The sequence below is a fragment of the Budorcas taxicolor genome, chromosome 6, assembly GCF_023091745.1.
Source record: "Budorcas taxicolor isolate Tak-1 chromosome 6, Takin1.1, whole genome shotgun sequence".
Taxonomy (NCBI): domain Eukaryota; kingdom Metazoa; phylum Chordata; class Mammalia; order Artiodactyla; family Bovidae; genus Budorcas; species Budorcas taxicolor.
The window spans coordinates 95,697,264-95,722,388 of NC_068915.1; the positions used below are offsets into that span (position 1 = coordinate 95,697,264).

At 38.6% G+C, this 25,125-nt stretch overlaps 1 protein-coding gene across 1 annotated transcript in view; it reads left to right on the plus strand.

Moving 5' to 3' along the window:
* Positions 1 to 4,631, plus strand: part of CFAP299 (cilia and flagella associated protein 299) — a 689,564-nt gene extending 684,933 nt beyond the window's left edge. Inside the window, exon 7 of the mRNA XM_052642206.1 lies at positions 4,536 to 4,631. Coding sequence (XP_052498166.1) covers positions 4,536 to 4,631 — 96 coding nt within the window. The remainder of the gene's footprint in view (positions 1 to 4,535) is intronic.
* The last annotated feature ends 20,494 nt before the right edge of the window (positions 4,632 to 25,125 follow it).

Here is a 25,125-nt window from a genome sequence, read left to right on the forward strand (position 1 = left end):
CCCATGGACTGCAGCCTACCAGGCTCCTCCACCCATAGGATTTTCCAGGCAAGGATACTGGAGTGGGGTGCCATTGCCTTCTCTGACATGATAGCTACAGAAGTCTATAAATTATATATAAAATTATATATACAATTAATACTATATATATGTGTGTTAAATCACTTTCAGTCTTGTCCAACATTTTGTGACCCTATGGACTGTAGCTCTCTAGGCTCCTCTGTCCGTGGGGTTCTCCAGCCAAGAATACTGTAGTGGGTTGCCATTTCCTTCTCCATAAGATCTTCCTGACCCAGGGATCCTCATGCCTCCTGCACTGGCAGGTGAGTTCTTTACCACTAGCGCCACCCAGGACGCCCAGTACTATATATATAATTACTGTACTGCGCTGTGCTTAGTTGCTCAGTTGTGTCTGAGTCTTTGCAACCCCCTGGACTTAGCCCTCCAGGCTCCTCTGTCCATGGGGATTCTCCAGGCAAGAATACTGGAGTGGGTTGCTGTGCCCTCCTCCAGGGGATCTTCCCAACCCCAGAAGTGAGCCGGGACTTCCTACATTGTAGGCAGATTCTTTACCAGCTGAGCTACGAGTGAGTGAGTGTAAATCGCTCAGTCGTGTCCGACTCTTTGTGACCCCATGAACCGTATAGTTCATGGAATTCTCCAGGCCAGAATACTGGAGTGGGTAGCCTTTCCCTTCTCCATGGGATCTTCCCAACCCAGGGATCGAACCCATGTCTTCCGCATTGCAGGCAGATTCTTTACCAGCTGAGCCACAAGGGAAGCCCGAGCTACCAGAGAAGGCCCTATATACTATATATGTAATTACTACTATCTAGTACTATATTAATATATATACCTATATATAGATATATACAGCTACATATACTGTTATAAAACCTCCACTATAAATGGAAAGGAAATCTAAAAGGGAGTGGATATATATGTATCCATATATACACGTATGACTGATTCACTTTGCTGTACAGCAAGAAACTAACACAGAATTTTAAAGCAGCTATATTCCAATAAGAATTAATTGAAAAAAAAATACACTACTCTAGGATAAGACTATCTTCTCTTTGAAACACAAAGCAAAGAGACTGTGGTATTAGCCTATCCCTGTTGCTTGTGATGGGGCTTCCCAGTTGGCTCAGTGGTAAAGAATCCACCTGCCAATGCAGGAGATGCGAATTCAATCCCTGGGTAGAGAAAATCCTCTGGAAAATGAAATGGCATCCTACTCCAGTATTCTTGACTGAGAAATCCCATGGACAGAGGAGCCTAGTGGGCTATAGTTCACAAGATTGCAAAATAGTTGGACAAGACTCAGTGACTAAACAATAACAACATTGCTTATGATGATGTCTTCTCAACCATTCATATTAATTATGATTTTTCAACCAAAGTAACTCTATTTCATGGAGAAAATTAGAGGTAGATAACTAAGAATTCCTTTCTTCCAAAGGCATTTTAACAGACAAGAGAAGTTTATGTTGCATCTTTGTATGCTGCTGCTGCTAAGTCATGTCAGTCGTGTCCGACTCTGTGCGACCCCATAGACGGCAGTCCACCAAGGCTCCTCCATCCCTGGGATTCTTCAGGCAAAAATACTAGAGTGGGTTGTCATTTTCTTTTCCAGTGCATTAAAGTGAAAAGTGAAAGTGAAGTCGCTCAGTCATGTCTGACTCTTCAGGACCCCATGGACTGTAGCCCACCAGGCTCCTCCGCCCATGGGATTCTCCAGGCAAGAGTACTGGAGTGGGTGGCCATTGCCTTCTTTGCATCTCTGTATAGCCACACACATATCTTTTTAACGAGAAAAAATGAACATGTTCACTAACATGAGCCAAAATAGGAACTTTTCATTGGCTATAAGCAAAAGTATATAAACTTAAAGTTAAGTTTAATAATTAGGCATCAAATTTTCAGTATTCTATCATGAGTAGAAGCTGTCTGGGTATCACATGAATATTCTTTATGCTATTTAATCTAATAGCTAGCTAAGTTTTTATGTTACCTAAAGATCTGAGTAATTATATTCAAGTTGACAGTAAAAAACAAAATTACTGATGAAAGAAAGTTGTCAGAATAATGATTTTGTTGAATATGGATTTCTTATTATATTACAGATTGTATCAGCGTCGTGTTAGCTCATTTTATTAGTATGCATCAATAAGCTTAAGAAAAGCAAACACAAGTACAGTAGAATAAAGCATATGTTTATGTTATACCTCACATCAATAAATCAGAGGAAAAGCTATTTGTGTTAAACAAAAATTATTACACTACTCTGATTTGCCAAATATTTATCTCAATTGTATGACCTTAAAATTTTAAATCATTTCTATGAGAATATTCTTTAATCATAGCACATTAAAATTATCCAAACTCTGGATTTCCCTGGCAGTCCAGTGGTTAAGATTCTGCACTCCCAACACAGGGGACGTAGGTTTGATCCCTGGTTGGGGAAAATTCTCATGTTGCATGAACAAACAGAAAAAAACAAAAAATGTATCAAAACTTTAATTTCCACATTTTCCTGGAATTTTATAAATATTTGACTTACATAAGAACTTATTTACATAAGAGCTCTACAGGACAATCAGCACAGAGTTTCTTTAATTTAGGAGATTTATTAATCTAATTTATTAATTCTCTCCAGAGATAGAAAAATACTATGTACTCATACATAAAGATACAAAGGTCTTTCTGAATTCTGAACATATATACACACAGACATATAGGGATCTTGTAGCTTCAAGTCTAAATATAACCACAACTCAAGAGTAAACTCAAAAAAGTAATCTGCCCGTATATAAAAAAAGTTGTCCTCTTTCCTAATGGGCATGAGATTCTTAATTTCTTCGAAGAAGACAAGTAGACAAATAAAGAAAAAATAATAATAACAAATCAGATTTTCTGTTGTTTCTTACTCAAAAAAAGAATAAATCTCAGTAATCTATTCATCTATTTATAGAAAGCACAAAGGTTAAGCCATAAAATCAAGTTCCAAATCACAGTTATCACCAAGGGGGAATAATTTATTCACTGTGAAAGTTCCAAAAGCAAAAACAAAATACAAACATAGTAAAAAGGGAAATATGTGAAGAAACAGAGAATCAACAAAGTTAAAGTTCTGTTGCTACCAGGGATTTACCAACGGAAACCAAGAAATAAAGAGTTTAAGTCACCTAAGAGAGACACACTGCAGCTACTCAAGCTATTCGACTGTCATGTGAATCCACTGTGCATCAAACTGGAATCTCCAAAATATTGACAAGATAGTGTTTCTAAAAAGGATATAATTGTGACTCTCATACTGATGTAAAATGAATGTGTCAAAACTTTTGTTTATTCATAAATTATGCAATGCACAAGTAAGATGTTGTAAGCAGTTCACTGAAGAAGTCAAAACTCAGAACACATAAACAGAAAAAAAGATTGAAATTAATTTACAAATTAATGTAAAACAGGTCTCAAGATGAAGCAATAATCAGTGGTGTGCCACTGAGCACAATTAGTTTGCATCTTTGTAGAGAATATTTTGTGTTATTATCAGTTTTCTCCAACTTAATGAGTTATAAAATAGCACAAACATAGTATAAAACGTGGATGGGTAAGCCACTCAAGACACTCTTTTTGTTTTCCCCATTTCAAAATCTTTACAATTTTACTCATTCTTTCAACAGAAGATGGGTCTGATATATTCTTTCTCACTAGCACAAGAAATTGAACACCAGGGGAAAAAGGTAATATCAAAGCTTCTCTCTAGTCCCTGATCTAAATTCTTATCATCTCTTCTTACAAGAGAAGGAGAGAGAGCAAGTAACACCATGCATTCTTTTGTACATCAAATACAGGAAAGGCCCAATGACTAATATTAGATACTATCTGGCTCTTTTCGGATCTGTCTTCTCTCTTACCAGTACCACATTAGTGAATACTTTCTCCCAGAGGGTCTCTCTGGGGGCCTTATAAGTATGGCAAAATATCTGTATAAAAGTAAAAGGACCAAATCTTTTTTTCACGGATTATAATGTAAAGGGGGAAAAATGTAAATCAAATAGCTATCAAACGAGTAAGGAGCTATTCATGAAACCCACCATGGACATGTAGTTTGTTCCACGAGTCTGAACCAATTCCAAATCTGAGACATTTTTATTTAACAAACTTGAAATCAAGATAGGGTTCTTTTGAACTTACTACCCTACAATCACCTGTGTGTGCAGAGCCCTTCCGTGGGAATTCTGCAGAGTTAGTGACCCGTGGGGTTCAGCGGAATCTAGACAAGTATGAACCTGTGACACTGCTTTGATCCTAGATATTTTCAGTAATGTCACCACCAGGGCCTCAGAGCTCCTGATTGGAATTATCACCACTCCTGGGAAAAGAATCTGGGGGGAAACTTGGATATGTTTCCATGGATACAACTTTCTTAGTTCTATTTGCTACAACACTGAAGCAAGAAGAAAATTCATTTAATGTGAATTATGTGCATGGACTGACCTGATTAATAATGTGATTGTGTATTTTAGGCTCAACCTGGTGACAACTCTACTAGAAGCCCGATTGTAACAGAGCTCTACACACAAGCTGTCATTTTTGACCACGTTTCCAGAAGAAAGACTTAACTACAAACATGGTAGACAGTTCCCTTCCTAATGGTTTACTAAATGTAAATGACTCCTATAACCAGAAGCAAATCAGAATAATAAGTGAGTCCACTAGCTATAAGGCAAATAAGAATAATAAAAGTTGATAAAAAAAATTAGAGAGGAAATCATGATCTTGACTGTCTTTCTGTGGTACTAATATTGTCTTAATCTTCTTTGAGGTTTTTCTAATTTTTTCCCTCTAAACACTGAAGCTGATTGCAGTAATTCATGGGAGAAAATCTTATTGCTTCTTCAAAGATAAAGTAATTAGTGACTTATATTGTACCTCAGATTTTCCACGTTTCCAAATGTCCAAAAATGTTGTAGGTCTTCATATGGCCAGAGTTAGGCAAAGCCTTAAGCTACATGGCAGTGCTATCTCCTAAAATCATTGAATTTGCTGTTAGTCACTCGGCTATGTCGTCATGGACTGTAGCCCGCTGGGCTCCTCTGTCCATGGAATTTTCCAGGCGAGAATACTGGGGTGGGTAGCCATTCCCTTCTCCAGGAATCTTCCTGACCCAGGGATCAAACCCAGGTCTCCTACATTGCAGGCAGATTCTTTACCATCTGACATAAGAGGTTGGAAGACTGTCCAAAAGTTTTTAAGGTTTTCATTAGCACTACATGAGTAAATTGGAGAAGGAAATGGCAACCCACTCCAGTATTCTTACCTGGAGAATCTCATGGACAGAGGAGCCTGGCGGGCTACAATCCATGGGGTCACAAACAGTCAGACACAACTGAGTGACTAACACACACACATGAATAAATATAATCTTAAGTATCTCATGAGTTGATGTGTAAAATGATTGAAGTGTTTAATATGTTCATGTGCCTAGGCAATATGAACTTCATGACAATAAAGCTGAGAAAATGAAATCTAAAGGAAACCAGAGATTTTAGAGAAATGAGGACCTCATAAGAGTGAAGAACGCATTTTCCTAATATGCCCCTGCAGGTGACTTTTGGGCAGAAAAGATATTCAGAGGCCATTTGTGATTTTAGATTAATATTTGGCTCCCCTTCTGGGGCTTCCCAGGTAGCACAGTGATAAAGAATCCTCCTGCCAATGCAGGAGATGCAGGAAATGTGGGTTCAATCCCTGGGTCAGGAAGATCCCTGGAGTAGGAGATGGCAACTCACTCCAGTGTCCCTGCCTGGAAAATTCCATGGCAGAGAAGCCTGGTGGGCTATATAGCCCATGTGGTCACAAAGAGTCAGACGTGCCTAAGCACACATGCTACTTCATCTCCTTCCCATTGCCTTCCTTCCCTTTCTAAGCAATCCAGTTCTAAGGCAATTAGGTGGGAGCCAAGCAAGGCTCAGTGTCAGGGTTGGGGTGGGGGAGCCCAGAGTATGGTGTCCCAAGTTCCAATGCAGTGAGCAGGATGTATTCATGGAGGAAGTGATAGTCTGGCTCAAGGTGTCAGATCCCAGTGTGGAATAGTAGAGTGGTGTGAAATTAGAATTGGATGTATTTATTGCTTGTAGGCTTTTGGATCACAGCCATTCTGACTGGAGTGAAATGGTACCTCATTGTGGTTTTCATTTGCATTTCTCTGATCATGAGTGATGTTGAGCATCTTTTCATGTATTTGGTAGCCATCTGTATGTCTTCTTTGGAGAAATGTCTATTTAGTTCTTTCTATTTTTTGATTGGGTCGTTTATTTTTCTGGAATTGAGCTGCAGGAGTTGCTTGTATATTTTTGAGATTAGTTGTTTGTCAGTTGCTTCATTTGCTATTATTTTCTCCCATTCTGAAGGCTGTCTTTCCACCTTGCTTATAGTTTCCTTTGTTGTGCAGAAGCTTTTAATTTTAATTAGGTCCCATTTGTTTATTTTTGCTTTTATTTCCAGTATTCTGGGAGGTGGGTCATAGAGGATCCTGCTGTGATTTATGTCAGAGAGTGTTTTGCCTATGTTCTCCTCTAGGAGTTTCATAGTTTCTGGTCTTACATTTAGATCATTAATCCATTTTGAGTTTATTTTTGTGTATAGTGTTAGAAAATGTTCTAGTTTCATTCTTTTACAAGTGATTGACCAGTTTTCCCAGCACCACTTGTTAAAGAGATTGTCTTTAATCTATTGTATATTCTTGCCTCCTTTGTCAAAGATAAGGTATCCATAGGAGGATGTGGAGAAAAGGGAACCCTCTTACACTGTTGGTGGGAATGCAAACTAGTACAGCCACTATGGAGAACAGTGTGGAGATTCCTTAAAAAACTGGAAATAGAACTGCCCTATGACCCAGCAATCTCACTGATGGGCATACACACCGAGGAAACCAGAATTGAAAGAGATACGTGTACCCCAATGTTCATCGCAGCACTGTTTATAATAGCCAGGACATGGAAGCAACCTAGATGTCCATCAGCAGATGAATGGATAAGGAAGCTGTGGTACCTATACATAATGGAGTATTACTCAGCCATTAAAAAGAATACATTTGAATCAGTTCTAATGAGGTGGATGAACCTGGAGCCTATTATACAGAGTGAAGTAAGCCAGAAAGAAAAACACCAATACAGTATGCTAATGCATATATATGGAATTTAGAAAGACTGTAATGAAAACCCCGTATGTGAGAGAGCAAAATAGGCACAGATGTATAGAACAGTCTTTTGAACTCTGTGGGAGAGGGAGAGGGTGGGATGACTTGGGAGAATGGCATTGAAACATGTATAATATCATATAAGAAATGAATCGCCAGTCCAGGTTCGATGCAGAATACAGGATGCTTGGGGCTGGTGCACTGGGATGACCCAGAGGGATGGTACGGGGAGGGAGGTAGGAGAGAGGTTCAGGATGTGGAACACATGTACACCCGTGGTGGATTCATGTTTATGTATGGCAAAATCAATACAATATTGTAAAGTAAAAAAATAATAATTATAATAAATAAATGATAAATGGTTAAAAGAATTGAATGTATTGGTGTGATCTCTTCATTTTCAGTAAATACAACAGATACAGAATATACATCTCTGTGTGTACGCATACATATTCCAACACTCTGTCCACTGAGACAACCTCAGAGCAGCAACACCCAATGTAAGTGAGCACGCCTTGCACCCAGATCTTAGTTCCTCAACACTGTTTTCTGCCAAAGGGAAGAAGGGATCTGTAGAAAAATAACTGATTCTAGGACTGAGGCAGGGAGAGTTAAAGAGTCTGGAATCCCTTTCCGTGCCAAAAAGCAAAGACAGTCCAGAAAAATGAAATAAACTTATCAAAGGAACACAGACTCCACCTTAAAAGGGTTCTCACTGGCCAAATGTGGTACAGGTTGGACATCAAATAATGAAAACAGCAGGTATAAAACAGGAAACCATGAGTCTATACAGATCTACTTAAATGAATACATGGAAAGTTTGATGAGGAACAGAATATTTACATGGTTATCTCCCACAAAATACTTATTATGGGCAGAACAATGCAGGAGCTTGGCATACACCACTTTTAGTAAATGATCAAAGAGAATGTGACTAGTAAAGAGGTGAACTGAGTTTGTTCCTCGCCTAATTAAGGTGCAATAGAAGAACTCTGCATCCCTTTTGTAGAAATCCTGCCAAAGTTGCATAGCTAATATTTAATCAAGAGAAAACACAGACAAATCCAAATCCAGGGGCATTCTACAAGGTAACTGACTGGCCTGACATCTTCAAAAGTGTCAAGATTGTCAGAGTAGAAGACTGAGAAATTATCCCAGGTTGAGTGAGACTAGAGAGACATAATATTCAAATTCAACATGGAGAATTCCCTAGTAGTTCAGTGATTAAGACGTGGTGCTTTCATTGCCAAGGATCTGGGTTCGATCCTTGGTGGAGGAGCTGAAATACCACAAGCCACGTGATAGGGACAAAAAAAAAAGAAAAAGAGAGAGAAAGAAATGCAATACAAGATTCTGAGTTTTATCCGTATCTTCTAAAGGGAATTTGGGGACAATTGGTGAAAATTGAATGATTTCTAAAGATTAGATGGTAGTAATGTAAAAATATTTATGTCCTGATTTTGATGATTATGCTGTGGTTATATTCAAAAATGTCCTTGATTGCAGGAAGTTATACTAAAGTATTTGGGAGTCAAAAGGCATCATGTCAGCAAATTATAAATATTTCATGGGGAAAAAAAAATCATTGTTCTGAGTTTGCAACATTTCTGTAAAGCTGGGATTGTTTTTGAAATAAGATAAATGCTTGACTTATTACATTTACAAATTCAAAACATCTACTTCTGCTTCACTGACGGCCCTAAAGCGTTTGACTGTGTGGATCACACAAACTGGGAAATTCTTAAAGAGATGGGAATACCAGACCACCTGACCTGCCTCATGAGAAATCTGTATGCAGGTTAAGAAGGAACAGTTAGAACTGGACATGGAACAACAGAGTAGTTCAAAATTGAGATAGGAGTACATCAAGGATATTTATAGTCACCCTACTAATTTAACTTCTATGCAGAGTACATCATGCAAAATGCCAGGCTGGATGAAGCACAAGCTGGAATCAAGATTTCCGGGAGAAATATCATTAACCTCAGATATGCAGATGAACCATGCTTATGGCAGAAAGCAGAGAGGAACTAAAGAGCCTCTTGATGATAGTAAAGGAGGAGAGTGAAAAAGCTGGCTTAAAACTCAACGTTTGAAAAATGAAGATCATGGCCTCTGGTCCCATCGCTTTATGGCAAATAGATGAGGAAACTATGGAAACAGTGACAGGCTTTATTTTCTTGGGCTCCAAAATCACTGCAGATGGTGACTGCAGTCATGAAATTAGAAGACGCTAGCCCTTTGGAAGAAAAGCTATGACAAACCTAGACTGTATTAAAAAGCACAGATATCACTTTGCAAAGATATCACTTTTTCAAACTATAGTTTTTCCAGTAGTCATGTGAGAGTTGGACCATTAAAAAGGCTGAGTGCTGAAGAATTGATGCTTTTGAATTGTGGTGCAGGAGAAGATTCTTGAAAGTCCCATGGACTTCAAAGAGATCAAACCAGTCAATCCTAAAGGAAATCAACCCTGAAGATCCATTGGAAGGATAATACTGAAGCTTAAGTTCCAATACTTTGGCCACCAAATGCGATGAGCTGATGCATTGGAAAAGAACCTGATGCTAGAAAAGATTGAGGGCAGGAGGAGAAGAGGGCAACAGAGGATGAGATGGTTGGATGGCATCATCACCTCGACGGACATGAGTTTGAGCAAACTCCAAGAGATGATAAAGGACAGGGGAGCCTGGCCTGCTGCAGTCCATGGGGCTGCAAAGAGTTGGACATGGCTGAGTGACAGAACAATCCAACAACTTATATTTTAAATATGTATACAAATTATTTTTCTATCCATAGATTTGGTGAAATTTTAGCAATTATTTTTATGAATTCTGTAGTGTAGTTAACTAAAATCCTTTAAACATTTTAAATTTTATTTATGAGCTTCATTACATTCAAGTTTCTTTTTTTTTATAGTTTTTTATTTTTTTAATTTTAAAATCTTTAATTCTTACATGTGTTCCCAAACATGAACCCCCCTCCCACTTCCCTCCCCATAACATCTCTGTGGGTCATCCCCATGCACCTGCCCCAAGCATGCTGTATCCTGCGTCAGACATAGACTGGTGATTCAATTCTTACATGATAGTATACATGATAGAATGCCAGTCTCCCAAATCATCCCACCCTCTCCCTCTCCCTCTGAGTCCAAAAGTCCGTTATACACAGCTGTGTCTTTTTTCCTGTCTTGCATACAGGGTCGTCATTGCCATCTTTCTAAATTCCATATATATGTGTTAGTATACTGTATTGGTGTTTTTCTTTCTGGCTTACTTCACTCTGTATAATCGGCTCCAGTTTCATCCATCTCATCAGAACTGATTCAAATGAATTCTTTTTAACAGCTGAGTAATACTCCATTGTGTATATGTACCACAGCTTTCTTATCCATTCATCATTTCTAATGATTTCAAATTTCCAACTAACAAGCTTTTCTACAGATTTAAGTAACTGTCATAAATTTAATAAATTAAACTTATAATGATTCATGTTCTCATAAAAGTTTCAATATAGTTCATAAATGTATAAGATTTCAATTTAAAAGATTTAATTTTCAATTTATAAGATTTCATATTTTATTTTTTTAAAAATAACTTTTATCCAGAATTAATTTTCTCTTAATCCCTTTGTTTTTAGGAGCTGCCTCCCAGGTGGGTATAATTTAGACTTTTTTTTTAATTGAAGTACATTTGACTTACAATATTGTGTTAGTTTCAGGTGTATAGAAAAGTGATTCAGTTATACATTTTTCATATTATTTTCCATTATAGGTTATTATGATATATTGAATACAGTTCCCTGTGCTACTTAGTAAATACTGTTGACTATCTAGTTTATGTATAGTAGTTTGTATTTGTTAACCCCATACTCATAGTTTATCCCTCTGCCTGTCCCTTTCCCCTTTGTAACCATAAACTTGTTTTCTATGTAAGTCTCTCTGGTTTTGTATACATTTTAAATTAGAATAATAATGCTTCTTATTGTTCAGTCACTTCTTATTGTTCATGTCTGACTCTTTGCAACCCCATAGACTGCGTCTGAGCGACTTCACTTTGACTTTTCACTTTCATGCATTGGAGAAGGAAATGGCAACCCACTCCAGTGTTCTTGCCTGGAGAATCCCAGGGACGGGGGAGCCTGGCGGGCTGCCGTCTGTGGGGTCGCACAGAGTCGGACACGACTGAAGCGACTTAGCAGCAGCGGCAGCAGCAGACTGCAGCATGCCAGGCTTCCCTGTCCTTCACCATCTCCTGGAGTTTGCTCATCCACCTTCTGGAGTTTGCTCATGTCAATTGAGTCGGTGTTAACTATTAAATGATCTGGGCTTCCCAGGCTGCATGTGTCAATGAAGGAAATGCAAAAGATGCAGATTGATCCTTGAGTTCAGAAGATCCCCTGGAGTAGGAAATGACAACCCACTCCAGTATTCTTGCCTGGAAAATTTCATGGACAGAGGAGTCTAGTGGGTTTACAGTCCATGGGATCATGAAGAGGCAGACACGGCTAAGCAAGTAAGCACACACACACACACACAAAAATTAGATCATCTATCCCTAATATCCCAGTGTTTCTTAAAAGTTTGAGTTATTTTAAATATTTTTAAGTATAGCTATTTCAAATATTTAATATTTAATATCATATATTTAGATTGTTTCTATATTTAGTCCCAACATTTAAGACACAAAAATTAATTATGTCATCAAAAGTAATTTTTACATTACCTTCTAAATTTAATGTGTGTGGTGTGTTAGTAGCTTCAGTAGTGTCCAACTCTTTGCAACTCCATAAACTGCCGCCCACCAGGCTCCTCTATCCAAGGGATTCTCCAGGCAAGAATACTGAGTGGGTTGCTGTGCCCCTCTAGTCAATATCTTCAACAGTTACTGCCAGTACAATTGTTGTCCAGCTAGAGAGATGGATTCCATGTTCTTCCTCTACATCGTCACGTTAAGTGCGGATGCACTTTTGAGGCCCACATAGACAGCAGAAGACTCGAGAGACTGAGAAGGAGCGAAGTGCTCGGGGCCTAAGCTCCAGGCGCTAAGAAGCCACATGCACCTGAGCATCCCCCAGTTAGCAGGTAGAAATGCTAGCGGGAACTCAGGGCACGTAATCTGCATCCCGCCCGCAGCACAGAGACTGAATTTAATGAACTGAACGAACTATGGTGTTGGAGAAGACCCTTGAGAGTCCCTCAGACTGCATGGAGATCCAACCAGTCCATCCTAAAAGAGATCAGTCCTGGGTGTTCATTGGAAGGACTGATGTTGAAGCTGAAACTCCAATACATCTGATGCGAAGAGCTGATCCATTTGAAAAGACCCTGATGCTGGGAAAGATTGAAGGCAGTAGAAGGGGATGACAGAAGATGAGATGGTTGGATGGCATCACCAACTGAATGGACATGGGTTTGGGTGGACTCCGGGAGTTAGTGATGGACAGGGAGGCCTGGCGTGCTGCGGTTCATAGGGTTGCAAAGAGTCGGACACGACTGAGCAACTGAACTGAGCTGAATGTAATGATAGTAAATACTCAACAGAGTATTTGTTTGCTGGGGCTGCCATAACAAAATACCACAGACTGGGTGGCTTAAACAACGAGAATTTATGTTCTGACACTTCTAGAGACTGTAAGCCCAGGATCGAGGTGTCAGAAAGTTTGGTTTCTTCTGAGACCTCTCTCCTTGGCTTGCATATGGCATGCTTCTTGCTGTTTCTTCACTCAGTCTTTCCTCTGTGCAGGCATCCCTGGTGTCTCTCCATGCGTCAAAATTTCTTATTCTCACGAGAACATCAGTCAGATTAGATTAGAGTCCACTGCAATGGCATCATTTTACCATGGTTACCATTTCAAAGCTGTTTCTCAAAGTGCAATCACATTCTGAGGTACCGGGGTAGGGGGAGGGAGGAACAGAATTTTAGATATTGAATGTGAGCACAGTTCGGCCCATAATGTGGGATGTGGACCACAAATACCCAGGACATTCTCAGGATTAGAGCCTCTGGGCCAGTGCAAAGCCAAGACTAGACTTCTGAGAGACCCAATATCATGTCTTTTAAATGCAGCTGGCCTTGGATTCAGATGTCATGTTGCCTGATTTTGTAGCCTGATTTAAGTTTGCAGCACCCACCCAGGCTGATTGATATTCAATGAATCTATACAAGATTTCATTCGTGCTCTGTTGCTCAATTGTGTCTGACTCTTTGTGGCCCCGTGGACTATATAGTCCACCAGGCTCCTCTGTTCATGGAATTTTCCAGGCAAGAACACTAGAGTGGGTTGCCACTTCTTCCTCCAGGGGATCTTCTCGACCCAGGGATGAAACCCACATCTCATACATCTCCTGCATTAGTAGGTGGATTCTTTACCGTTGAGCCACCTGGGAAGCCTGTATTTATATATACTTTATATCAACAGAGCTACAACTCCTATAAATGTTTTAAATGACATGTCCTTGTGTTGAGCTTATCTCTCACATCTTACCTTGCTCTGTGATCACAGTACTAAGGTCAAACTAATGCAACTACTGGGAATTGGAAACTCCTTCCATCGAAGTTCATTGAACTGAGTTTTACCCAGGAAAGAAGAGACAGCGATTAGAGAGCTGTTACACATGAGTCCAGAGTTCATGAAGAAAGTAATTTTAACCTGAAGCTAATGGCCAAATGCAGGGCCAAGGAAAGGGAATATGTGAAATGTATATGAGCCTCAGCAGAAGAATGGTGAGCCAAAGACACAGGACCAAAGAATGAACTAGCCGACAGAAAGGAAATGAAACCAGAAATTGAGCAATGCAATAAAGAGTAAAGAGCATTAAGAACCAGACTGTTTGGCAAGCTGATGTTGGTAATTGGCCAAATCACTTTATCTCTCCAGACTTTGGCTCTTGAAGGTCTCTTCAAAATCCAAAACATCTATGATTTCTCCTTGCTGTTTTTCTAATCTATTTATAGATTCCCTCAGCTGAACAGAATAGCCTTGCAAGTTAAGCATAATTTTCTCCAAGTGATAGTTTAAAGGCATTCTCCAAGATGGGTTGCAAGTGATGGCTATCTGATCTGAAGCTTTCTTGTAAAAACACTGAGCTGTCTCCTAGGATTAAAGAAAGGAATATGTCTGCATCGCAGGAATACTCATCATCATACGCTGTCAGAAGTTCCGCTCTATTCCAATACTGTGTTGTCCTCTGTGCATCACATTCTCTTCCAACAGAACAGCCTCTCTGTTTCTCCAGGTGAACACCTCTCACTCTCACTTTCTCTCTCTCTTCCTCCCTCTTTCTTTCCTTCCCTCCCCCCTTCTCTTTTTACCTAAGTCCAAAATCCCAGAGAAAGGAAACTTGACTCAGCATCAACCAGGAGCCCAGCGCCACTAATATTTAAAATCTAGGAAGGTCAGGCTATGCAGATTTATCCTCCTTTGGGCTTCCCTGGTGGCTCAGATAGTAAAGAATCTGCCTGCAATACAGGAGACCTGGGTTTGATCCCCAGGTTGGGAAAATCCCCCAGAGAAAGGAATGGCTACCCACTCCAGTATTCTTGCCTGGAGAATTACATGGCCAGAAAAGCTTGGTGGGCTACAGTCCATGGGGTCACAAAGAGTCGAAAACAACTGAGCAACTAACACACTTTAATTACAACTATGACAGTCTTATGAATGAATGAGAATCTTGAGAAAAGCACATAGTTCTGACTAAACAATGCATCCAGTTCAATGGAGTACAGACTGCGAGTAGGAGAGAATAAAGGGAGACGTCTGGGAATACTAAAGTATTCAATTGTCCCTCATAGATCTGAGGGACAGACAGATAAAGAATCTGCCTGCAATGCAGGAGACCTGGGTTTGACTCCTAGGTCAGGAAAATCTCCTGGAGAAGGAAATGGCTATGCACTCCAGTATTCTTGCCTAGAGAATCTCATGGACAGAGGAGCCTGTCAGGCTACGGTCCATGGAGTCACAAGAGTAGGACATGACTTAGCAACCAAACCACCACCAAGGTACTCAGTCATTGGAGCAGCAATTCATTCTTCCTCTTTTACTGGTGGTGACAAAAGGAGGGAAAGCAGCAGTGACAGTGTGACTGGATGAATACTCTTTCTGTGCAATTCCTATTTTATACTACAGTTTTTGTAAGATAAGGAAGTATATACTTAGAACTACCTGATCTTTGACCAGCATCCTCAAATGTTATTGTCTCCAGAATAGTATGATTTAAACAGTGAATAGCCAGAAACTATCTTAATCTCAAGGGAACTGAAAGAAAATATCTACTTATTTAGAGCTTCCCTGGTGGCACAGAAGATAAAGCTTCTGTCTGAAATGCAGGAGACCTGGGTTCGATCCCTAGGTCGGGAAGATCCCTTGGAGAAGGAAATGGCAACTCAATCCAGCACTCTTGCCTGAAAAATTCCATGGATGGAGGAGCCTACTAAGCTACAGTCCATGGGGTCGCAAAGAGTCAGACATGACTGCGCAATTTCACTTTCACTTTCTGCTTATTTAATTATGAAGGACACAATGTAGGAGACCTGGGTTTGATCCCCAGATTAGGAAGATCCCCTGGAGAATGGTTACCCATTCCAGTATTCTTGCTTGGAGAATTCCAAGGACAGGGAAGCCTGGGAGGCTAGAATCCACAGGGTTGCATAGAGTCGGACATGGCTGAGCAACTAACACACACACACACACACACACACACACACACTTTTTTTTTTTTTTTTTTTTTGCTTCTTGTGAGCCAGATACTCTTCCAGGGACACAATAGTGAATAAGTGCTTCCCTCAAGAAATTCATTAACTTGGATTAAAAAGGAATCTCAGGCACCTTCTGTTTTTATTTTTGCTGCTGATACTACTGCTATTATGAATTAATTTCCTCCTCATTACAGCTACCAAAAGATTGTTGTAGATATGACATGAATTGGCCAAGACTTTCTAGAACCAATTAAGTCAAGAGGATGAAGATGCTGGTTTATTGAGAGTACCACTAGGGAACTGTTTCCCAAAGTATGTTCTGTAGCACACCAATCTTTTTAAAGTATCTTCCAAAACAAAAAATATTCTGTGGTCAAATAAGGCTGTGAAATTGCATACCACAGATTTCTCCTCAAGACTTACAATGTGACATGTTATTAACTCTGAGAAGTTCCAAAATAAAGAGAGCTCTGTAAGTTTGTTTAAGTTCCCACACAAATTGTCTACTGATCAACATCCCTCCATTTTCACCATCAAACACATATTAGCATCTGAGTTACTTGAGGTTTTCTGTTGTTGTTTGGAAGCCACATAAACAAAGCTCACACATTTAAGTGGAAATAGGAGTATACTAGAATCCAAGGAACAGTTGAAAGCCAAGACTCAGGAAAGAATAGAGAATTCTGGAAGCCTCTCTGTCAAACACTGTCAGTAAATAAAGCAGAGCTCCAGCTACTCCCCAGTCTCTGTCTGTCAACCGTAAATTTCAGATTCTCAGGAGATGAAGCCTGATCAGCCATCAGAGGGCTGGGTGTCTGCCACATCAGTCAGCAATGATAAAGGTCAGGTGGTAGACATACTACCTGGAGCTTCATCCCTGAGTCTCAAGGGCTCTTTCTAGAGAGAGGGAGATTATCATGAGTTTGGAAGACACCCAAGAAACGTCTATTATGAAATCTCTTGAAATGAGAAGCACGCATTGTTAAAAACCATTCATATGATGCTGACTTGATTTAATTAATATTTTAAACGGGAAGAAATATACTCCTATTCCTAATATTGCTTTGAGACTTAACCAGAAATGGATGTCAATATTTCCTTCCAAATGCAGTTTTGCCATCAATTGAAATTATTATTATAAATAAAATTGTTATACAGTGTGCTATGTATCTATAAATTTTGAGATGCTTTCCAGGTAAAAATGCTTCTTGAATTATTTCTTCAGCAGACTATTCAAATTGCTTTGCTCATATATTATTGAGATTTTTGCAACTCTCTTTATGAGAGTGTTTCTGTGTATACAGTTTTATTTTCCTCCTTGCCAATAACTCTTTATTTATGGGCACTGAATATTGAATTATATGTAATATTTTAATTAATAGAATTTATTTTATTGGATTGGTTTGAGGTTTACAAAAAATTGAGGACAAAGTATAGTTTCCACCTCTTCTCTTCATACTTACACAACTTCCCTTATTATTAATATCTCACATTAATGTGCTATATTTGTTACAATTAATAAATCAAATTGAAAAATTACTAAGTCCCATAGTTTATATTAGAGATCACTCTTTGTCCTGTTGTTCAATTCTGTGGGTTTTGACAAATGTATACTGTTTTTGTATCCATCATAACAGTTACCAAAGCAAATATCCAAATATCAAGCCTTAAATATTCCCTGGGCTTCCCTGGCTTTCCCAGTGGCAAAGAATCCATCTGCCAATGCAGGAAATGTGGGTTGAATCCCTCAGTAGGGAATGGCAACCCACTCCAGTATTCTTGCCTGGAAAATTCCATGGACAGAGGAGCCTGGTGGATTATAATCCATGTGTGCATGCTCAGTAGCTCCACTGTGTCGACTCTGTTGTGACCCTAAAGACTGTAACCCCCCAGGCTCCTCTGTGCATGGAATTTTCCCCCCAAGAATACTGGAGTGCCATTTCCTTCTCCAAGGGATCTTCCTAATCAAGGGATAAAACCCATGTTTCCTGCACTCTTTATCACTGAGCCACCAGGGAAGTCTGGGCCACAGTCCATGGGGTTCCAAAAGAGTCAGACAAGACTTGATGACTAAACAACAGCAAATAGTCCCGGTGCTTCACCTAACTCACCCCTCCCCATCTAACCTCTGGCAACCACTCATCTTTTTACTGTATCTATAGTTTTGCCTCTTCCAGAATATCATATCATTGAGATCATAGCTTTTCAGATTGACTTATTTTGCTTAGCAATTTGCATCTCATTTTCCTCCATGTCTCTTCCATGGCTTAAGAGTTCATTTCTTTTCAGTGCTGAGTAATAGAGCATTGTCTGGCTGTACCATAGTTTATTTATCCACTCACCTCTTGAAGGATATCTTGGTAGCTTCCAAGTTTTGGCAGTTATGACATAAAGCTGCCATTGATATCCGTGTGCAGGTTTTTGTGTGGACATAGGCTTTCACCCCATTTGAGTATATGTCTAGGACTGTGATTTCTGGATCATTTACTTTGTTTAGCTTTGTAGGAAACTGTCAAACTGTCTACCAAAGTGACTGTGCCACCAGCACTGAATGACAGTGCCTATTGTTCTATATCATTGTCAGCATTTGGTGTTGTCAGTGTTTGGATTTTAGCCTTTCTTAGCAGGTACAGATGGCTCAGTGGGTAAAGAATCCATCTGCAATGCAGGAGACACAGGAGATGCAGGTTCAATCCTTAGGTCAGGAAGGTCCCCTGGAGGGGTGCTTGGCAACCCACTCCAGTATTCTTGCCTGGAGAGTCTCATGGACAGAGAAGCCTGGCGGGTTACAGTCCATAGGGTTGCAAAGAGTCAGACATGACTTTGTTTACATGCAGTAATGTAATAGTATCTCATTGTTGCTTTAATTTGCAATTTGCTAATAATGTGTGATGTTGAGCACCTTTTCACATGCTTATTTTCCATCTGTATATCTTCTTTGGTGAAATATTTGTTCAAATATTTTGTCTGTTTTTTAATGAGGCTATTTTCTTATTGCTGCATTTTAAGTGTTCTTTGTTTATTTTGGATACAAGTCCTTTAAAAGAAATGCTTAGCAAATACTTTTTTTCCTAATATGTGGCTTTTCTTTTCATTCTCTTAAAGTATATAGTATAGTTTTTTCAACTATATTTAAAAGACTCTTTAAAAATCAAAGCTGGCCTTTTCCATATTTGAGAAAAAGTTTTATGTAGAATTTGGATTATCTTTTTTTTAAGTTTGACATAATTCTCAACAATAAAACCACATGGCTCAAAGCTTTTCAGAAGAAAAAAATTGATTATTTCTTATAAGAGAAATAAGAGAAAATAATGTTTTTTATTTCTTGAACCAACTTGAATGTTAAATTTGTCTCAGAAGTTATCTACTCCATTGAAATTTCCTAACATATTTTCATAGAATACTATATAATGTCTTTGCAGTTTATTTCCTCTGTACGTTTTTGTGTTATCAAATACCTAATTCCTATTTTTTAAATTTGTGTTTTAACTTTTCTGTTAATTGTATTTATAAGCTATTTGGTTTTAAAGGACTACCATGTTATTTTTTAATTGATTATGATGTTGATTAATTTTATTTTTATTCTTCATCACATTCTTCTTTATGCCATTTTACAAGTGATCTGTTTTTATCCAAACTCTTTGAGTTGCTCTTAGTCATTTTTTATTTCTTTTTTTTTTTTAATAATAAATGCTTTTAACACAAAATCTTTCCTTCTGCTTTGGCCACAATCAAAACAATTTGAGAATTCGTGTTCTCATTTTTTTTTTTTCTAAGTACTCCATACTTGTAGACTAGTACTTGCCTTTAGCCTAAAATTTTTATGGGATTCTTTTTAAATTTCATAGTAAACCTAATTATTTGTATCTAAGGTTGTGAACACAATTTGTCATTTTATTGCACTGTTGTTGAAGAACCTTCCCTTTATAGTTCCTACTTGGGAGATTTTATTGATATTTTATTTGCAACTTAGCTTACAATCAGTTTCTTTTTTGTTTTTTTTTTAAGTGAAAATCCCATGGTTGGAGGAGCCTGGTGGGCTGCAATCCATGGGGTCGCTAAGAGTCAGACACCACTGAGTGACTTCACTTTCACTTTTCACTTTCATGCATTGGAGAAGGAAATGGCAACCCATTCCACTGTTCTTGCCTGGAGAATCCCAGGGACGGGGGAGCCTGGTGGGCTACCGTCTATGGGGTCACACAGAGTCGGACACGACTGAAGTGACTTAGCAGCAGCAGTTTTATTTTTTTTGGTTTAGTGCTCCACAGATGGCTGAAAAAACTGAGTATTGTTTTAATACATATTTAAACTTTATTAGTGTATTACCAAGTACCTATAGTTCTTGTTTTATCTGTATCTCTGTATATGTATATATCAATATTTATGTATGAATATATATATTTTGGCCCATCACAGGCTAACAGAGATATAACCAAGCTGTCTACTAAAAATAGTGTTCATTATTCCTTTTAAACCTAAATGTTTTTGCTTAATTTTGGAAGTCTTCCTTTGCTACTCTTCATGGCATTGTCAGCATGGATTACATCTTTACGAAAAGAAAAGAACCTTCATTTTCCTGTTTTTTTCACCCAAACTTTATTTTTTTTCCTGAAATTTAAACTATCAACCCTACTTTATATCTGTATTGATTTGTCTGATAAATAAGACTCCAGTTGATTACTACTCTCAACATTTTTCATCCTTTTGTATGTATTCTGTATGCATTCTGAAGGTATAAGCCTATACCGTGCTGTTTGTTAAGTTACTTCAGACGTGTCTGACTCTTTGAGACCCCATGGACTGTATCCTGCGAGGCTTCTCTGTCCATAGGTTTCTCCAGGCAAGAATACTGGAGTGGGTTCCCATTCCCTTTTCCAGGGGATCTTCCCAACCCAGGGATCGAACCCATGTCTCTTATGTCTCCTACATTGGCAGGTCGGTTCTTTACCACTAGCACCACCTGCGGGCCCTTACTATTATCATTGTAATATAGTTTCTCTTTCAAACTTAGAATCAGTTTTGTAGCAATATTTATGATAGATATTCTCTATTTCATTCTTAAGGTGCTTGAGTGTCCCTTTATAATGCTTCAGTCCCTTTATAAGATAAAATCTCTAGTCTTAAATTATAATATTATTAACTAATTTAATGTTTTTATTTCAAAATTATTTTCTTATAGCAAGGAAACTGAAAAGTAGAAAACTGGAAGTCAAGTCACCTCACAGATCAGGGGTAAATCTTCCTCGGGGCCTCAGATGGTAAAGAATCTGCGTGCAAAACAGGAGACCCAGGTTCAGTCCCTGAGTCAGGAAAATCCCCTGGAGAAGGGAATGGCTACCCACTTCAGTGGAGAATTCCACTGAATTCTTACCTGGAGAATTCCGTGGATGGAGGAGACTGGTGGGTTACTGTCCATGGGGTCGCAAAGAGCTGGACACTACGACTAAGGGACTGATACTTGCACTTTCAGGGTGAAGTGAGTTAGATGCCTGGGCTCAAAATTTAAAGAGATACTTAATCTCAGGGTGCTTCCTTCAACCTGTGGTGTAGGTGCCTCATTCACCTCACCCAGATATGACCCTGTTTTCTTATATCCACTGCAGCACAGAGAAGACACCACTGCTGATGTTTTCCTGTCACTCTTTCCAGGAAAGCATTTGTGGTTGCATGTATATGTACATGTGTGTGTTTTCCTAAATATTGATACTTAGGATCATTGCTAGACCACTCCTCATTGCTTCACACTTAGAATGAGGGTCACCCACTCACTTCAATAAATATTAACTAAAACACCTACTGTTCTAGGCATTTTGTTGTTCTTCTTCTTGTTTAGTCGCTAAGTTCATGTCCAGCTCTTTGCAACCCATGGACTCTAGCCTGCCAGGCTCCTCTGTCCACGGGATTTACCAGACAAGAATACCGGAGTGGGCTGCCATTCCCTTCTCCAGGAGGTCTTCCTGACCCAGGGATTGAGCTCTAGTCTCCTGCATTGGCTGGCATGTTCTTTACCTCTGAGCCACCAGGGAAGCCTGTTCCAGGCGTTTACACAACACAAAGACCGAATGAACGTGAGCATGCTTCAGTCTTCCTAAGTACTGCACGCTACTCCATTGTATGGATGCACCATAATGGTTTTAACCAGCCTGGTATTCATGATATTTAAGTATTTGTTGTCACAAACTATACTTTTGTTAACATCCTTTTTCATGTATTTTTCTGTCATGAAGTGAATATACCTGTAGGAGAAATTCCTGAACATATAACTGCTGAGTCAAAAGGTGTGTCTAATCATTGATAGGTAATATCAAATTGCCACCCCCAAATGTTACTCTAATTCATAACCCTAAAGCATAGATGAAGAGTAAGATGCACGGATAGTGTATCTTAGCAATCTTTTCATTATTTGCCTCTCTAAAAGGTAAATTTTTTTTCCATTGTAATTTTAAGTTGTATTTCTTTAATCATGGGTGAGTTTAAACATATTTTTATGTATTTATTGAATACTTTTATGTGTTTTTGCATTTTTGACTACTTCTTATTTTTATGTTCTTTATTTTCTAGTTTATTTGGGAAACTTTGGGCTATATGAAGAATGTTTTTTCTGAAATACGCAATGCAAATGTTTTTCTAACTTTTTTAAAAGTTTTCTGTGGTAACATTTGGTGTGCAAAAGGATTTAATTTTTTAATAGTCAATCTCAATTGTGCTTAGCTTTCATATTTCATGGCAGGAAGACTTGCCCACTCCAAGATGGTAATAACATTTAAAATTTTCTTCTGATACTTTTATTGTTGTTTAGATATACATTGTACATTTGTGATTTATTTTGATATAAAGGATGATGCAGAAAATTAAACATAATGTTTTTCTCAAATAGCTATTAATTTGTCCCTGTATTTTTCAAAATAATTCATTTTTTCTTCACTAATTTAAAAACCCCAAGTTTATCACAATAAATTCACCCTTCTTTTTGTTTATTTCTAGTATCATTATCTAATGTATTGCTGGGCTATTGCATGCTTTAATTTCTTTTTTCTTGTAATTGCTTTTAACGTCCTTTAAAGCAAGCTTATCTTCATTACATTTTTTATAGTTGACACAACAATTTTTTACATTGTCTTTAATATCATTTTTCAAATTCCAAAAGAGCACATAAGGGCTATATGCATTTAGAATAACACCTGTCACATAGTAAATACTTAAAAATTTTAGCCACTTAAATTAATTGTCCAATGAAGTAAGTTATTTCTAGACCTTGACAAGATGGTGACATTTCCATTGTCTCCATTCACTCTGCACTTGGATGTTGCTTGAATTCTCTACTCTCATGTATTCCTCAACCAAAGCAGAATGTATGCAGCTGTCATTAGAAGTTACTTTTATTGTGGAGCTTTCCAGGGCTGTTAGGACTTTCTCCTATGCTTATTGAACAAAGCACCAAAAATTATTGGGACAATTAATTGTTTCTCCTAGTATACACTTTTACCAAGATTCTTCCTATATGTCCAAGGGTCTTATACCTGGGGCATATATACACACTACTGCAAGGATTCTCTCTTCTTCTTGTCCAGTTATTTTGAGAGTGGTAAAGTAATGGTGGGGCTTCCCAGGTGGCACTAGTAGTAAAGAACCTGCCTGCCAACGCAGGAGACATAAAGAAACTTGGGTTTGATCCCTGGTCAGGAAGCTCCCCTGGAGAAGGAAACAGCAGCTAACTCCAATATCCTTGCTTGGAGAATCCCTTGGACAGAGAGGCCTGGCATGCTACAGTACCCATGCCAGAGAGCAATGCTTTTAATTTTTTTTTATTTTTATTGGAATATAATTGATTTACAATGTTGTGTTAGTTTCAGGTATACTACAAAGCGAATCAGTTATACATATACATGTATTCACACTTTTTTAAAGATTAATTTCTCTTATAGGCCAATACAGAGTACTGAGTAGAGTTCCCTGTGCTCAGTTCTTATTAGTTATCTATTATATATTTATATAGTAGTGTAGATATATGTCAGTCCCGATCTCCCAGCTTATCCCCTGGTAACCAGAAGTTTGTTTTCTATATCCATGACTCTACTGTTTTGTAAATAAGTTCATTTGTACCTTTTTTTTTTTTTTGGATTCCATATATAAGTAATAGCCTGTGATATTTGCTTTTTTCTGTCTGACCTACTTCACTTAGTATGAAAACCTGGAGGCCCATCTATGTTGCTGAAAATGACATTGTTTTGTTCTTTTTGTTCTTTTCTATTCCTGAATAATATGATGTATGGGCTTCCCTGGTTGGCTCAGCAGTAAAGAATCTGCCTGTAACACAGGAGACTCGGATCTGATTCCTGGGTCAGAAAGATCCCTAGAGGAGGAAACACAACCCACTCCAGTATTCTTGCTTGGGAAATCACATGGGCAGAGGAGCCTGGCAGGCTACAGTCATGGGGTCTCAAGAATCAGAGATGACTTGGCAACTAAATTACCACCAACCAATATAACGTATATATGTACACATCTTCTTTATCCATTCCTCTATTGATGGACATTTAGGTTGCTTCCATGTCCTGACTATTGTAAATAGAGCTGCAGTGAACATTGGAGGTGCATGTATCTTTTCAAAGTATGGTTTTCTCTGGGTATATACCTAGCAGTGGTATTGCTGTGTCATCTGATAGCTCTACTTTTAGATTTTTAATAAACCTCCATACTGTTCTCCAGAGTGGCTCTTTTTTAATTATATTCTTCAGAGCCCTGAAGCCTTAAAAGCCTTAAGACCATTTCAAAGGCTCATAGAAATCAGAGCTAATGGAACTCCAAGACTCCTGTGTATTTTCAGCCACAACAGTTCTTCTTTATGTTTCAAGAAATACTTTATTGAGACAAATGATGGAAAACAAAATTTTTGTGTTTATTTATTTGTCTGGCTGTGTCAGGTCTTAGTTGCAGCACACAGGATCTTTAGTTGCAGTGTGCAAATTCTTAGTTGCAGCATGTGGGATCAAGTTCCTGACCAGGGATTGAACTCGGGCCCCTTGTATTGGAAACAGGGAGTCTGCACCACTGGACCAGTAGGGAAGTCCCCAATGAAATTATTTTTAAAATAAAGGTTTGGGAGGGGAGAACAAGGGAACAGAGAGACTCCTATCCAACTCCCTAGTAGTATAGACCAGGGTTTCTCAGCATCAAGATTATTTATTCTGGGGACTACATGCTTCTTCCTTGCAG